At 37.4% G+C, this 15,835-nt stretch overlaps 1 protein-coding gene across 2 annotated transcripts in view; it reads right to left on the reverse strand.

The window, feature by feature from the left end:
- Window positions 1-15,835, reverse strand: part of RBCX1 (Chaperonin-like RbcX protein) — a 467,203-nt gene that overhangs the window by 219,068 nt on the left and 232,300 nt on the right. For both annotated transcript variants that reach the window (XM_089404192.1, XM_089404193.1), the window contains one exon: window positions 10,354-10,471. In XM_089404192.1, coding sequence (XP_089260318.1) covers window positions 10,354-10,471 — 118 coding nt within the window. The remainder of the gene's footprint in view (window positions 1-10,353; window positions 10,472-15,835) is intronic.

The following is a 15,835-nucleotide window of genomic DNA, read 5'->3' on the forward strand; positions in this document are numbered from 1 at the left end:
TGGGTGGATTAATGAGCTTTACAGGAGAGGGAAGCAACTCATTAAATTCATCACAGGGCATACAAGGGTAAACTACTATGGCACTTACTCTAAGTTGCAATTGCTTAAACTTGCAAAGACAAGATTTCCTAGTTATTACCTCACCTTTAGGCGGCTAGTGAAAGTGAGACAAGCTTTAACTAATATGGTGTGTGTTGGGTCCCTATAATACTAGTGATTACCACATTACTATTGTAGTTGTACCCCTTATTAATATTGTTGTGCCCCTATTATCCCCATATTGTTATTACTGTGCCCCATAGAATCCCTCTATTGTTATTTTTGTGGCTTTATATTATTATTGTTAGGTCGGCTGGGTTATATTATGACTCCTTAGACTCCTATATATAGAAAGGAGGTTTTGTCATTTGAATCATCCAAGAATTGTTCATTTATGTAATGTAAAGGAGGTTTCCCCCTCGAAGAGGCTGAATTCTAAGGCGTTGATCTATCTTTTCTTGAGCTGGTTTCATAACATTTGGTATCAGAGGTTTGGATTCTAGGGTTTCGCTGCTCCAAACAGGTCATCGTGGCATTTTCGCTATAACTTTTTTTCTGCGACATTTCAGAAGTTGCAAAAAAACCCATTTGAGAAGAAATCGCGCTGAACCTCGGGTCCGAATTTCAGAGCTGTTCGCGCTATATTTGCAGAGAAATGATCTAAGGAAGTTGGTCTTTCTGCAGACTCCTGAATTACATTCCAAAAAGGTGACCTGGGGAAAAGCGTCATAACTTTCTCTCTGGGGATCGGATTGAAATTTCGTAAGAAGGTGCAGAAATAGGATAGACTGTAGTTTCTTGTATGCATTTTTCAGATCCAAAGGTCGAAACAGTGACTCATGGCACGTCGTACAAGTTCGCTCTACTGAACTAGTCTATAATCAAGTCACTGTGGGAGATTTCGCATAACTCTTCCTTGGAGAATCCAATTTGGGTCAAACTTGTGGCATTGGAAAGAGGACACAGAGGGCTACTGCAGATCACAAATTCAGATCTAGATGATTGGAAAGTACAGAGATACATCAGAGGCAATATCGAGCTCCTACAAAGTGAAAAAAGGTGTGTAGATTTTCTTAAATTTTTGCTTAAGCTTGGTTTGAAAATTTATTTTGAAGGAATTCAAAGGGCATAGTAGAGCATTATTATCGGTAACTGATGGCCCGAGGAAAGAAAATGCAAACACCTAGTAAGGAACCTGAAAGCTCTAGCATGACTCATGAAGAAGAGGAAGAGATGCAACATGATATATCAAAATTACAAGACCAAGTGCAACAACTGTCTCTTGCACAAAAAGGAACAAAATCTAAGATGGATGGTCTAAAGAAAGGCGTAGAAGCTAAGATGGATTGTTTAAAGAAAGGTGTAGAAGCTAAGATGAATGACGTAGAAGCTAAGATGGATGATTTGAAGACAGACATGGAAGAATTGAAGATAAATATGAATAAGTTGCTACAAGAAAGGGTCACTAATGGTGAAAGGGTAGTAAAGGAAACTCATGATGAGAACAAAAAAAATGTTAATCATGATTCCATAGACTCTAATGTTGGATCAAAGACACCCCATATTCCAAAAATCGATAATAGGAAGTTTGATGGCAAGGATCCCACAACATGGATATTACAGATGGAGCAATTTTTCGATCTCAATAATGTGCAAAACACACAAAAGGTACGTATTGCAACTTTATATTTGGAACCAAATCAGTTTGTATGGTATCAATGGCTTTGCTCTCGTAAACAATTTATCACTTGGGCAATTTTTACGGAAGAATTGATAGCACATTATGAGGATAGAAAAAGCAACACTTTTTTTAGCCAATTGATAAGTCTCAAACAAAAGGGTTCAATAATGGAGCACATTGAGGAGTTCCAAAAATTGAACATAAGGGTAAAAGATATTCCAGAGGAGCATAGGATTGATGTGTTCATAGGGTCTTTAAAGGATAATATCCAACATGATGTTCGCCTTTGGGAACCTGATTCATTAGAGAAGGCATTCAGGTTAGCAAGAAAAATGGAAAGCAAAATTATGGCAACCAGGAAGCATACCACTCAGAACTATAAAGACGGAAGTGTTGTTGCCGCTAGTCTTCCACAACCTATAAGGTTGACACCACAACAATTGGAAGAAAAAAGAGCAAAAGGGTTTTGTTACAGTTGTGATAGCAAATACACTAAAGGTCATAAGTGTGCTGAGAAGAAATTATTCTACAAAGATTGTGAAGAGGAAGAAGAAAAGGAGCAAGAAAGGTCAAAAGAAGAGGATATACTCCAGGAACAAAGCCTAGATAAAGAAGAAATGAATCCGACCATATCTTGTAATGCATTGGCGGGAATTACCACTCCTCAAACCATCAAGATAGAAGGACAAATCAAGAAGAAAAAGGTAATAGTGTTGATTGATTCAGGAAGTACCCACAATTTTATTCATTGTAAGGTAGCAAGAGAATTGAATTGCTTCTTATATCCAGCACCAAAGTGTCAAGTGATGGTTGCAAATGGAGGAACAATAAATTGCTCGGGAAAGTGCCATAATATCAAGCTATCCATGGGAGAATATGTATTGACTAGCCCAATGCTTTCCATTCCAATGGGAGGTGCTGATGTTGTACTAGGAGTCCAATGGCTACAATCCTTGGGTACAACAGCTTTTAATTTTCAAGAACTTTTCATGAAATTTTCTGTGGAAGGAAAGGAAGTTGAATTAAGGGGTATTGCAGGGAAACCGGGAAAGATAATCAGCTCTAACGGTATGACAAAGCTTCTAAAAAAGGAACAAAGAGGTGTAATTGCACAATTATGTTCGCTAGATGTGTCCACAGTGGAATCATCTATTTCTCCAGATCTCCAAAAAGTCTTGGACAATCATTCCAAGGTATTTGAGACTCCCAAAGGTCTCCCACCTATTCGTGATCATGATCATGCTATTCATCTGATTCCAGGAAGTGTTCCTCCAAACATCAGGCCGTATAGATATCCCTATGCCCAAAAGAGTGAAATTGAACGTATGGTTGCAGAAATGCTAGAGGCTGGTATAATTCAACCAAGTCAAAGTTCTTTCTCTGCTCCAGTCGTATTGGTACACAAGAAGGATGGATCATGGCGCATGTGTCCGGATTATAGGGAGCTCAACAAGCTCACTATTAAAGATAAGTTTCCCATTCCTGTCATTGATGAATTACTGGATGAATTGCATGGATCAATTTACTTCACCAAGTTGAATCTTCGTTCAGGATATCATCAAATCAGAATGAAGATTGAAGACATTCCGAAAACAACATTTAGAACTCATGAGGGTCATTATGAATTTTTGGTCATGCCTTTTGGCCTTACCAATGCACCTTCAACATTTCAAGGTTTGATGAATTCAATTTTCAAACCATTCCTTAGAAAATTTGTGTTAGTATTTTTTGATGATATACTAATCTACAGCAAGTCTTGGAAGGATCATGTTGAACATGTTGACAAGGTGCTACAACTATTGGAGGAGAAACAATTATATGCAAAAAGATCCAAATGTTTCTTTGGAGTACAAGAGGTGGAATATCTGGGTCATATTGTATCTCATGAAGGAGTTAAGGTAGACCCTAGCAAAATTAAAGCCATTAAGGAATGGAAAATTCCCACATCCATAAAGCATCTGTGAGGATTTCTCGGGTTGACAGGGTATTATCGCAAGTTTGTTAAGAATTATGGGAGAATAGCAGCACCTCTAACAACATTATTGAAGAAAGATGCATTTTTATGGACTCCAGAAGCAACAAAGGCATTCGAACATCTTAAAGAGGCAATGTGCCAAGCACCGGTCTTAGCTACACCGAACTTCACAAAAACCTTTATTGTGGAATGTGATGCTTCAGGAAATGGAATTGGTGTTGTTTTAATGCAAGATGAAAGACCCATTGCTTTTGAAAGTCGTCCAATCAAGGGAAAGTTTTTACACAAAGCTATTTATGAGAAGGAAATGTTGGCAATACTCCATGCACTTAAGAAATGGCGACCCTACCTAATGGGAAGACACTTCAAGGTAAAAATAGATCATGATAGCCTTAAATACATTTTAGAACAAAGATTATCCTCTGAAGAGCAACAAAAGTGGGTCACAAAGATGTTGGGTTATGACTTTGAAATCATCTACAAAAAAGGGAAGCAAAATGTGGTGGCAGATGCACTCTCAAGAAAGGATGAGGATGTGGAAGCATTGTTGTGCGCCATTTCTATTATCCAACTAGATTGGATAAACGAAGCAAGGGAGGAATGGAAGAATGACGAAAAAGTGTGGGCACTTATTCGAAAGTTACAACAAGATTCCAGTATGTCTGATACATTTAGCTGGCAAAATGATTCGTTATGGTACAAAGATCGCTTATACCTCTGTAAAAATTCCCAGCTAAAACAAAAGATTCTTATGGAATTGCACACTTCTCCCTTAGGAGGGCACTCAGGATTTTTAAAAACTTACCACAGGGTTAAGAAGGAATTTTTTTGGGATGGCCTTAAATCAGATATTCAAAAGTTTGTGGTGGAATGTTTGGTTTGCCAACAAAATAAAGTTGAAACAATTAAGACACCGGGTCTATTACAACCTTTATCCATTCCAAGCCAACGTTGGGAGGAGGTTTCAATGGATTTTATCACAGGTTTACCCAAGTCTGAGGGAAAGAGTGTCATCATGGTGGTAGTTGACAGACTTACCAAGTATGCACACTTTTGTGCATTATCACATCCATTTAAAGCCAGTACAGTTTCTACTGCATTTATGGAAACAATTCAAAAGCTACATGGAAACCCAAAGATTATTGTAAGTGACAGAGATCCCATTTTCACTGGAAATTTTTGGACAGAATTATTTTCTTGTCTTGGTACTCAGTTAGCTCATAGCTCATCTTATCATCCTCAATCTGATGGGCAAACTGAGATAGTAAACAAATGTTTGGAAGGATATCTTCGTTGCTTTGTATCTGATAAACAAACACAATGGGTCAAATGGTTGCCTCTGGCTGAATGGTGGTATAACACTTCCTTCCATACAGCAACAAAAATGACCCCATTTATGGCACTTTATGGGTATCAGCCACCATCCATCACATCATATTTAAGAGAAAATTCTAAGGTTCAAGCAGTGGAACATCACATCGAACATCAACAACAAGTCCTCCAACTCTTAAAGGATAACCTCGTGTTGGCACAGAATAGAATGAAACAACAGGCAGATCAACATTGTAGCGAAAGAAGTTTTGATGTAGGTGATTGGGTATTCCTACGGCTACAACCATATAAGCAAATGTCCCTCAAGCAAGCTAAGAAGGATAATAAATTATCACCAAAGTGTTATGGTCCATACAAGGTGTTGCAAAAGATTGGTACTATGGCATACAAATTGGAGCTTCCTGCAGCTTCTCGATTGCACCCAGTTTTCCATGTTTCATGTTTAAAGAAGGTTATAGGCGACAAGCTCCTAGTTCAAACAATATTGCCAGAACTTGACGAGGAAGGAAAAATTATATTGGAACCGGAAGCAGTCACAGAAACAAGAACTCGACAGCTACGAAATCGATCAATTTCGGAGTATCTTATCAAGTGGAAGAACTTATCCGCTAAAGATTCCACATGGGAGGATGAGAATTTTATACAGAAGCATCCAGAACTTCTCAAGCGTTGAGGACAACACTTTTTTGAAGGAGAGGGGCATGTTGAGTCCCTATAATACTAGTGATTACCCCATTACTATTGTAGTTGTACCCCTTATTAATATTGTTGTGCCCCTATTATCCCCATATTGTTATTACTGTGCCCCATAGAATCCCTCTATTTTTATTTTTGTGGCTTTATATTATTATTGTTAGGTCGGCTGGGTTATATTGTGACTCCGTAGACTCCTATAAATAGAAAGGAGGTTTTGTCATTTGAATCATCCAAGAATTGTTCATTTATGTAATGTAAAGGAGGTTGCCCCCTCGAAGAGGCTAAATTCTAAGGCGTTGATCTATCTTTTCTATCTTTTCTTGAGCTGGTTTCATAACAGTGTGTGCTGAAACATGGGATGAAATTAACACTGATAGAGATGGTGCTAATGCAGCCAAGGACACTATTCTTGACATGTACTTTTGGTCACAGGTTAAATATGTTTTGCAATTCAACAGACCAATTTATTACATGATCAAGTTTGGAGATTCAGATTGACCAATAATTGGGGAGGTGTATGAGCAAATGGATAGCATGTTGGGGTAGATTAAAGACATTGTTGAGCCTAGAGATATCACCTTGTACAATTATATTCGTTTAGAGGTGGAAAACCGATGGGAAATGTTAAATGTTCCATTGCATGCATTAGCATATGTTTTGACACCTAAGTACTATCAACCATTATGGCTTTCAACACCAGCACCTGGGGGGGCGGAGTAGGAGAAAACCACAACAAGATCAAGAGGTTCACAAAAAATATACGATTGCATTGAATAAATTAGTCCCTAATGAGGAGGAGGTTGCCATGGTACGGAGACAGTTGAGCAACTATATGCTTAACACTGGTCCATTTGGGAGCATGCATGCAATTAGAGATTGAGAGACCTTTTCTTCTCGAGTGGTGGAACATGCATGGAGGGGCTACTCCACTTCTACAGACTTTGGCATTACGGGTGCTATCACAAGTGGTAAACACTTCTTCTGCAGAGAGGTGTTGGAGCTCTTATTCTTTCATCCACAGTGTTAAAAGGAACAGGTTTAGTTTAGACCGGGCAGAGAGCTTGGTTTAAGTTCATTACAACTTGTGATTGTTGTCCCATTATTGTGATGATGCAAAAACTAATAAAGACCTTAAGATTTGGGACAAGAATCTAGAGGAACCCAATTTGGAGGATGGAGTGTTGCGATTAGAGCAATTAGAGGATGCTCTTATCCAGGTATGTCCATTGTGGTATGAATTTTGATTATAAAGAATTTCTCTAATTCATGTTTTTAATTTTTTTTTGTTAACTAGTGTTTTTTTTGTATGAATTTTTTGAGTGATTCCAGGATGATGATGATCGTGTTGAGATGCCACCCCCATCCAGTCCCTTGGTTCCTAGGTTCCATGGTTCAACACCAACAGCAGGGGGTTCGTCTTCATCAGTTTCAGTGCCACAACTTCCACAGGCACCATCTTCTTCATTGCCACCACGTGGAGGCCCGCCGCCACGTTCTCTTCATGGTGGAAGGAGGAGAGATTAGTAGATATATTCACAATTTACTACTTTTGTCATAGATTAATCATTAGACTTGTAGGCTTGTGAATTTGAACCTTTTTGTCTTGGCGGTGACCAAGTGACATATTTTGTAAACATTATTATTTGAATTTTGGACATGACAAATGCTGACAGTTGCTCACTTGCTAGATAAATCACAATATGCTCTATGTTTTATGTTTTATAATATGCTTAAAAATTTGATGTATGTTTGTAATTGCTAAAATATAGATGGTTGATGTTCGAATAATTAATCATTGATGTACATACTAGTAACTACAATGGAATCATGGATGCCATATCTATCTTTATTTATGCAAAATTATGCATGTTTTCATGTCTTCTACAACTAATTTGGTATTTGGGATGTTTGTTTTGAGTATAAATGCAAAAAAAATATAATATATATATAGCATACGCTTCGTTTCCTAGATTTTTAGAAAATGACGCTTTCGCGTCCCCGCTTCCAAAAAACATCCCCGTTTCGTCCCCGCTTTGTGGAACATTGATTCTAGTTCTTTCAAAGTTATATCTCTTATTCAAGAGTCATTTCCAAAGCTAGGCAAGTATGGGGGTTCACTCCCTTACTTGAGCCAGTACTTTGTAAATTAAATTATAAGTTTAGTTTTGGTTTCGTTTTCCTAATTTCACACTGACAATTGGTTTTTTTTTGTATTTTGTAACCAATAGGCTTGAGCATTGGGCAACAAGGAGCTTGAGGAGAAGCTTTGGAAAACTATTCACTCATTTGTTACTATACGGATCTCCTCACACTATACAAAGACTGATTTCTAGGGAGGCCATAAGCACTTGGGAAAGAGTTGCAAATGCATCTAAGCCATGGGCCTTTTGAGCCTTGTGAATCTCTTTTGGAGGGTTTTTTCCATCTTCAAGTTTGTTGTTATATTTTTTTGGGAGAGAATCTAGCTTTGCTAGAGTCTCATCTTTGTAAAGATCTATCTCGTATTGTGGGTTGCCCTCCTAGTTACATTTTTACCCGCTTTAAGCGCTAATAAAAGATAAAAAAAATTGTTGAAGGGAGCTTGGGATTTTTCCCATGGCATCCCCCTTCCTCATTTAGAGAAGGGATTTTTGTGGGTGGCCTAATCTTGCTTCTAGTTTTTCTTAGTTTTCTAGCTTTTAATTTCATATTGTGCATACTAAAAATCAACACATTTCACTCCACATGCAAATTTTTATTAATCTTGTATTTAAATTCCCACATGCATAAGCTTCCAAATTGTAAACTTGAGAAAATATCATCTTATGTGTAAACACTTCATACTTTGGCAAGTTTTAATTGTTTCATAACTTCGCAAGCATATGTTTCACTATTTGGTCAATTTATTCTATATGTCATAGAAACTATTGGAACACTATCATTTATTTGAAACAATTGTTGCTTAAAGCAATCTATTCCATTTTACTTGCCTATTTTCCATTCAATGGTGCAAACACATATGAGCTCATTTACATTTTAACCTCTCAAGTTTTGCAAACTATCTCTTTGAAGCATTTGCATGTAGCATTAGTTTAATTTGGGGAATTAACAGAATTTGCACTTGATCTAAGCATTTTACTATAGGAAGGCCCCAAACCTCATTAAAATTTTACCTCCAACATAAGTTGGTTGAAGTAGACATCTTAGGGACCCTCTACTCCTCCACTGACTCCTCACTATGAGATCCAAATCTTTGGGCGAGGGTGAGGTCTGAAGATTGAAGAGTTAATATGTAATCTTGTTGTAGATATAATTGATAAAATTAACCAAGAGCACTTTCTATTACATTTACTTTACTTGTCTCTTGATGGTTTGAGTTTTCATATGCAAAGTTTATTTCAAAAGCAAGTATTGTAATCCTTTCAAACAAATGCTTTATTTTAATGCTTCAAGTCTAATTTCATATTGATAACTTGGTTTAGCATTTCCTTTCTTTTACATTTCCAAGTTAATTACTAATTTTTGGGTTTTGGCAAGATATGTTTCACATGTTTTGATTCATAAAGTTGATTATTTCAAAAGCATTTTGTATCTTACATCTCTTGTGTTAACAATTCTTGTTTGCATTTCAGGGTTACTTTGTTTTCTCTTTTGAAAGCATTGACTTTGAGCAAATATATCTTTAATTTGTTCAGCAAATTACTTACAAGGCACTGGTTTTATGGTTTTTCTCATGTTAATGATTGGCATTGTTATTTCAAGTTGATCACATCATATTTGCTCATAAATCCTTAAAAGTAATCTATTTTCACCATAACACTCTCCTAGAAACTCACATTTATTAACTTAACTTTTCATTAGGGACCACCCCCCTTAGCTAACCTAGGAGATAGCTCAAATGGAGAGAGTTGGGATTAGTTTGGAAGCCCCTTCTCTGAGTTCCCTGCCACCAACCACACCTTGAGGGGTTGAAATATTTTCTCACTAACTTGTAGGTAGGTGTAGGCGGCAGGGTCAACACTACCATCTATCCAAGAGGAAGAATTCCTCCATATTACATGGCATGTATTGCTTGTTTAATTCTGCCTCACATTTCTTAAAGAATGTTAACTACAATTCACCGAAACCCTTCCAACAAACAATTCTGGTTCCAATGTCTATATCCAAGAGGAAGAATTCCTCCATATTACATGGCATGTATTGCTTGTTTAATTCTGCCTCACATTTCTTAAAGAATGTTAACTACAATTCACCGAAACCCTTCCAACAAACAATTCTGGTTCCAATGTCTATATTTATGGGGAGTATTCACAAACATTGCCATAGTACCATAAACAATTATAAAATAGCATTAACACTTGGATTTAACTCGTATATAATATCTCCTATCAACAGCTGTTACTCCTAGATATCTGATATAATCTGTACCAAAAAATTTACGTTTCCTTTAGGACACCACCTGATTCTAAGTTCTTTTTAGAAAGTAAAGCTAAGGAATGAATATTAAGTCATGTTGCAAATCATGAATTTTTCCCATATCGTCCATTCAAATCCATTGTCTTGTAGGTCTGTGACTCACCTAAAGCAATATATGTCAAAGAAAGTGAGAAACCAATGCAGCTACGCATGAAGATAAATAGTCAAAACGTACCTAGGCCTTTATGTCTAGGCGATTCACGCATAAGACTTGCACAAAATTTATCGCCATCATTCAAGGAAGTTCTATTTACAAACTCTTTCAATTCCTTATATGCCTCTGTGTTGTAACTCTGCATTTAAAAACACGATCATAAAGCTGAGCGATATGTTCCATTCTCTGTGCAACTATCTCAAATCAACAATGCAAGTGCGGTCTTAAGTGAATCTGAATTTCATAATTCATGATTCAAATTATTTCCTAAAAACCAAAAAACTTCTGGATCAAATAATAAAGCTCATGAAAAAAGACCATCTAAAATGAAACAGACCTCATAAAAGGTTACCTGTCAAGGATCAAACGAGTATCATAATCTCCAAATAGAATATTATCAATGGAGGAAACAACTTATGTCACCGGAAAATGACAAAAGTCCATGGTTATTTTTAACATAATGAATATGATTCCCATGTATAAGACCTGAAGATTCCAGATTCCTAAGAAAAAAAGGTAAGTTGTTTGTCAAATGTCTAAAACACATTATCGATTGGATGCATATTTACCATAGATGGGAATAAATTCAAAGAGGGTAAGTTTTCCGAAATTTTAATTGCCTTATTTTTTCCTTTAATATTTCCTTCCAAATGTTGAAAAGAACTTTTGACATTTCTTGGAAGGAATTTTCCCAAGAAGACAGGTTTAGAATCCCCAAAAAGAAATTATATATGTGTGTGTGTGTGTGTGTAGGAAACACGTCAACCCTAAAGGATTTCAGTTTATAATAAATAAAATTCAAAATATAGAAACCATGAAAAGTATAAATTACAGTTAAACTTCAATGGATAACCAAAAATGTCAAAAAAAAGGGTAATCTAGAAACTATTAGAAACACAAACTAGGTCAATTGTTACTGGAATAGGCAGATTCTGCCCAAAAATTTGTAAAATCCCAAGACAACTGGAAGGCAGCATGCCTCTCTCCTTTCGTCAGATTCACCATCAATTCCCTGTAGGATGTAATGCAACCCTAGGGTTGAGTAAAGGGTCTTTTGCCATGCAAGTATGTTGAACATAATTTCTCCACCCAGGTTTTGTGGCTTAGAAAGATAAGACAGTTTATTAGAATTTGTCTATGCATGTGGTACTCATAACTCACTCATACATGTGAACACAAAGTCATGTTTGGAAATGCACTCACTACAATGCTTATCTGGATATGTGTCGGTGAAGATAATACAATTCAATTTTAAGGAGAACTTTATACCAATGTTGCAAATATTGTTTCATAAATATATCACGAAGGGTTTAAAAAAAACCTTATCAGAAATATGGGAAAATATCAGCAAGCGTAAACTTGAACTAGAAAACATGGAAAAATAGGAAAAATTGGCAGAAATCAGATATATTTGCCACACTACTTTGTATAGGAGTTGACACACTCTTTGACTCTGTCAAGAACACATCAGTTGAAAAAGGTGCATGACACAAGTTCCATGGGCACATAACAAACATATGTACACTATTAACATATGAGCTAATTATCTCATGCCTTATAATTATTACGTGACTAATTAATGCCCACATTAAATCAACACTATTGGTCTTTGAACATAACTACATGACTCATAGTGATGACCATTTTAGGGCTACCATCTAGCTCCTCCCTTAAAAGTGAGTACCGTTGGTCAACTTTCCGAGATTTCTCAAGTTTCTTATGAAAGCCTTTTTGGGTCTCCTCTCAACCATCAATAAGCACTGGTGCTAAATTCTAATACCATCTCTTAAGGTGACAATGTTTGGTGCTAAGGTAATTCTCTATAGAGCTCAATCTACGTATATTTCTTGGTTGTTTTGTCAAGTAGTCTTTGGTGTACAATTCAACTCTCCACTATACTTCTTTGCCTTTCTATACCCTTAATATGCCACTATTGGAGTTTCCTTGGATCGAGAATAGCCTTCGTGCATGTGGTGTTATCATGTTTCCTCAATTGCTTGCATTGCTTTCTTATGGATTCATATTGAGCATGTAGGTCCTCATATCTCTTATGCACAAATTCATGTTGCTTCTAGGTCTCCTCCAACTTTGCTTCCAAATTTCAAAAATTCCTTTCTTTCCCTAAGCAATTGTTTGCACTTGCATGTATATTTTCCTTTGTAGTGGGTTTGCATATCCGATTTGCTTCCACATTTCCACTTAGAATGAGATTTTGAGCAATTTTTTCACAATTTCTTTCCACAATTTGTATTATGTTTCTAGCTCTCTCCATGACTTCTTTACCATGGTCCTTCCAAGGGCTCATGCTCTTTATAAAAAATTGAATGTTGAAAAAAAGTTTATTTGATGCTTCTATCTCCGATAGCCCCTCCTCTTGTTCTATCTTCCAAGTTTCTTGTATAATTCTTCAACAATAAGACAATATTGAGTTGGGAAATGGTATTTTTATCCCACTATCCTTCACCCCCTATTACTCTTAATCTTAGAACTTTTGTACTCCCCTTCCTTATTAACTTGATCATTACTTCCATCCTCCCTTTTCTACTTCAAGCTTGGAATTAATGCAATAAATAGTTTCTCAACTATTTCCCCACGTGCACCATACTAAGCTTTCAAAGGACTCTTTGTAGTTGTATCCTCTATGAAGAATGGTAAGTATCCTAGTATTGATGGATTTATTTGTGATTTTTTTAGGCAAATCTAAGATATAGTGGAAGGAGATCTATTGTGCATGGCCTTCTTTAGGTAGCTTGATAGCCTCTCAACTAAGGGTTACTAAGTTAATTCGAAAGAATGTTTCACATAATTCTATTGAAGGCTGGAGGTTATTACTCTTCTGAGTGTCTCCTATAAAATTATAGATAAGGCTCTTTCACTTCATATGCATGGAGTGGCCTCATGGATTGTTCAATAGGAGCAAACTAGTTTGTGCAACGGAAATTTATTCTCGATGTTAGTTTTTGGAGTAGCAACGAACAAGTGTTCTAGTCTCTATGATGTCTAAGAGGCTAAGAAACACGAGACCTCCAAAACCCAGAAAAGGTTTCATGAGAAAAGACTTGGAGACACCTCAATTAAATTAATTAGCCAATAATTAAAATATTTCCTAAGTCTAACTTAGGAAAACTAGTTAATTAAAGTGAATTAATTGAGGAAGTTCGATTTTGCTTTAGAGACTTCCAGAAAAGTTAATTGATGGAGTCAAGATGAACTTAGCCATTAGTTGAGATGTGATCATGGCCGTTGAGACCCCAATGAGAGATTATAAGAGCAGTTCGAAGGGTTTGGAGAAGGCAGCAGTTGTGAGTTGAACAATTTAACTACCTAGTTGCAGGTATTCAGCAAGGGCGCAGTTGAAGCTAGGGAAACATTAGAGGAAAGGGTTTCAACAGAGATTTGGGAGCAGGAGTCCAAAGGAGAGATTCCCATTGATTTTCCAATGTCAAAGTGACAAGAAAGGGAGGTTGAATTCATCAGCAGAGGAGGTCACAACAACTAGTGCAAGTAGCCAGATTTCCCAATGCAAGTTTCCAGAGGATACCACATTTCAGTTGCTAGACGCTGGATCTATTTTCCAGAGGTAGAGCGAGTGGGTTTCATAGGAAGAGGGAAGTAGGATAACTTGCAAGAGGGTGATTCCGGGGCTAAAAGAATTTCCAAAAAGCAGCAATATGTTGAAAAATGTAACTAGGTTTGGTCTTCATAATGTCTTATTTAATCTTGATTTTATGTATTTGATGTAAAGACAAAAGGAAATTTATTATTATTATTTTGTAGCATGGGTTTCATGCTCAAGATCATTTTATTTATAGTTCAAGCACCCATTGAGTGCTTTTAGGTCTTTGTCAAAGAGTCAAATGTCCTCCTCCAACACCAAGTTGGCCTTCTAGAAGACAAGTCAGCCTAAGCAGTGACAAGTCAGCCTCATTTGGTTTGTTCAAACATCTCAAGGAAGCTTATATATAAGGAAGAACAAGACCTCATTAAAGGTGTCATCCATAAAGCTCGTTGAAGCACAAGAAGGACAAGAATAAATAGTGAAGAAGAAGAGAATAAGAAGAAGACAAAACCGAATTTGAAAGGATTGTTTTAGGCTACAATCCCCCACACATGCAAAGGAACTAGGGAAAATTCTATTGCAGCTAGAAGAAGATTGCAGTCATCTTAAGAAGTCGAAATTCGGGATCATAAGTAGCAAGTTTGAAGGCCAAGTTACTAAGGAGAAAAGAAGACCCTAAGCGAAGGAGAAAAGAGATCTATTCTACCATATTCCAACCACATGAGCGAGCTAGGGTTTCCGCAGTGAAGGTGAAAATTGCAGTCATAAGTTGCAGGTCCAAAACTGAGGTCAAAGGAGAAGTTGCAGCAGTTGTGAAGTAAGTTCATCAAGGAGAAGTTTGACTTGGTCTTAGAGGGGTCTTTGCCAAGGGTATTAGGTCTTGGAATTCATCATTTGAAGATTCTATAAGATGAGAAGAATTCTTGTGGGTTTTCCTCTTAAGAGGAGAGGTTTTGGCCCTAGCTAGCAGCCTATATTTGGTGTCCTCTTATCTCATCGATCTTCATAGCTTGGTAGTTGTTTGATGATAAAAGAACACTATAATAATCAAGTAAAGAAGAAGATAACTACAAGTACATCAAGTTAAATGTAATATTCCTAAAGGAAATTTACAATGATAAACAACGCAAGCATAGCAAAAATACACACACAAATTCACACCACATTAAACACCCAAAAAATGCCATAATCTGCGCTGAGCTGAGCCATTTTATTAATAAAAATGTTGGGTACAAGATAAGATCAGAGTGCATACACCTAGGCATGCCCAAGGAAGCTAACAGTGACCAAGTGATGAAATCAGCCGCTCGGATACAAGTGTAGTCGTCCCAGTGTTGCAGGAAGCGCCCCCCCCCCCTCCGGATCCTAGGCCGGAATCGCGTCCCGTACGGAAGCGTTCCGGAAGCGCCCAAGGAAGCGCAATTCCATTTTTTCCGAAGCGCGATTCCGCATTTTTTATGCACTTCCTGGTTTTTGAGAAGCGTTGGCCCCGAAGCGCGCTTCGGAGGGCGCTTCGGGCCTCCGGAAGCGCCACGCTTCGGGCCCGGAAGCGCACGCTTCACGAGCGCTTCCGAAAAATCCGCGCGGGCTAAGGAATGACACTTCATTTTTTTTAATTTTTTTTAAAAGTTAACTTAACTTAGCAATGAGGGGGTGGGTTAGGGTGAGTTTAGGGTGAGTTTAGGTGAGGAATGAAAAGCATAAAGCTCCCATTCATTCCTCATTTTCTCACTTTGAGTTTATGAGAGTTGGAGAAGAGAAGAGAGGAGAGGAGAAGAGAAGAGAGGAAAGGAGAGGAGAAGAGAGGAGAGCTTGGAGGAGTGAAGAAGGAGGAGCTAGGAGAAGGAGGAGCTTGGAGCAAGAGCTTGGAGGACTTCATCTACAAGAGCTAAAGAGGTAAGTTCAAACCCCAAACTCCCTTGTTTTTTTGAAAAAAAAATTGTA

Source organism: Pinus tabuliformis, chromosome 2_2, assembly GCF_031772625.1.
Source record: "Pinus tabuliformis cultivar Carrire ecotype Pingquan chromosome 2_2, CPIR1, whole genome shotgun sequence".
NCBI classification, from domain to species: domain Eukaryota; kingdom Viridiplantae; phylum Streptophyta; class Pinopsida; order Pinales; family Pinaceae; genus Pinus; species Pinus tabuliformis.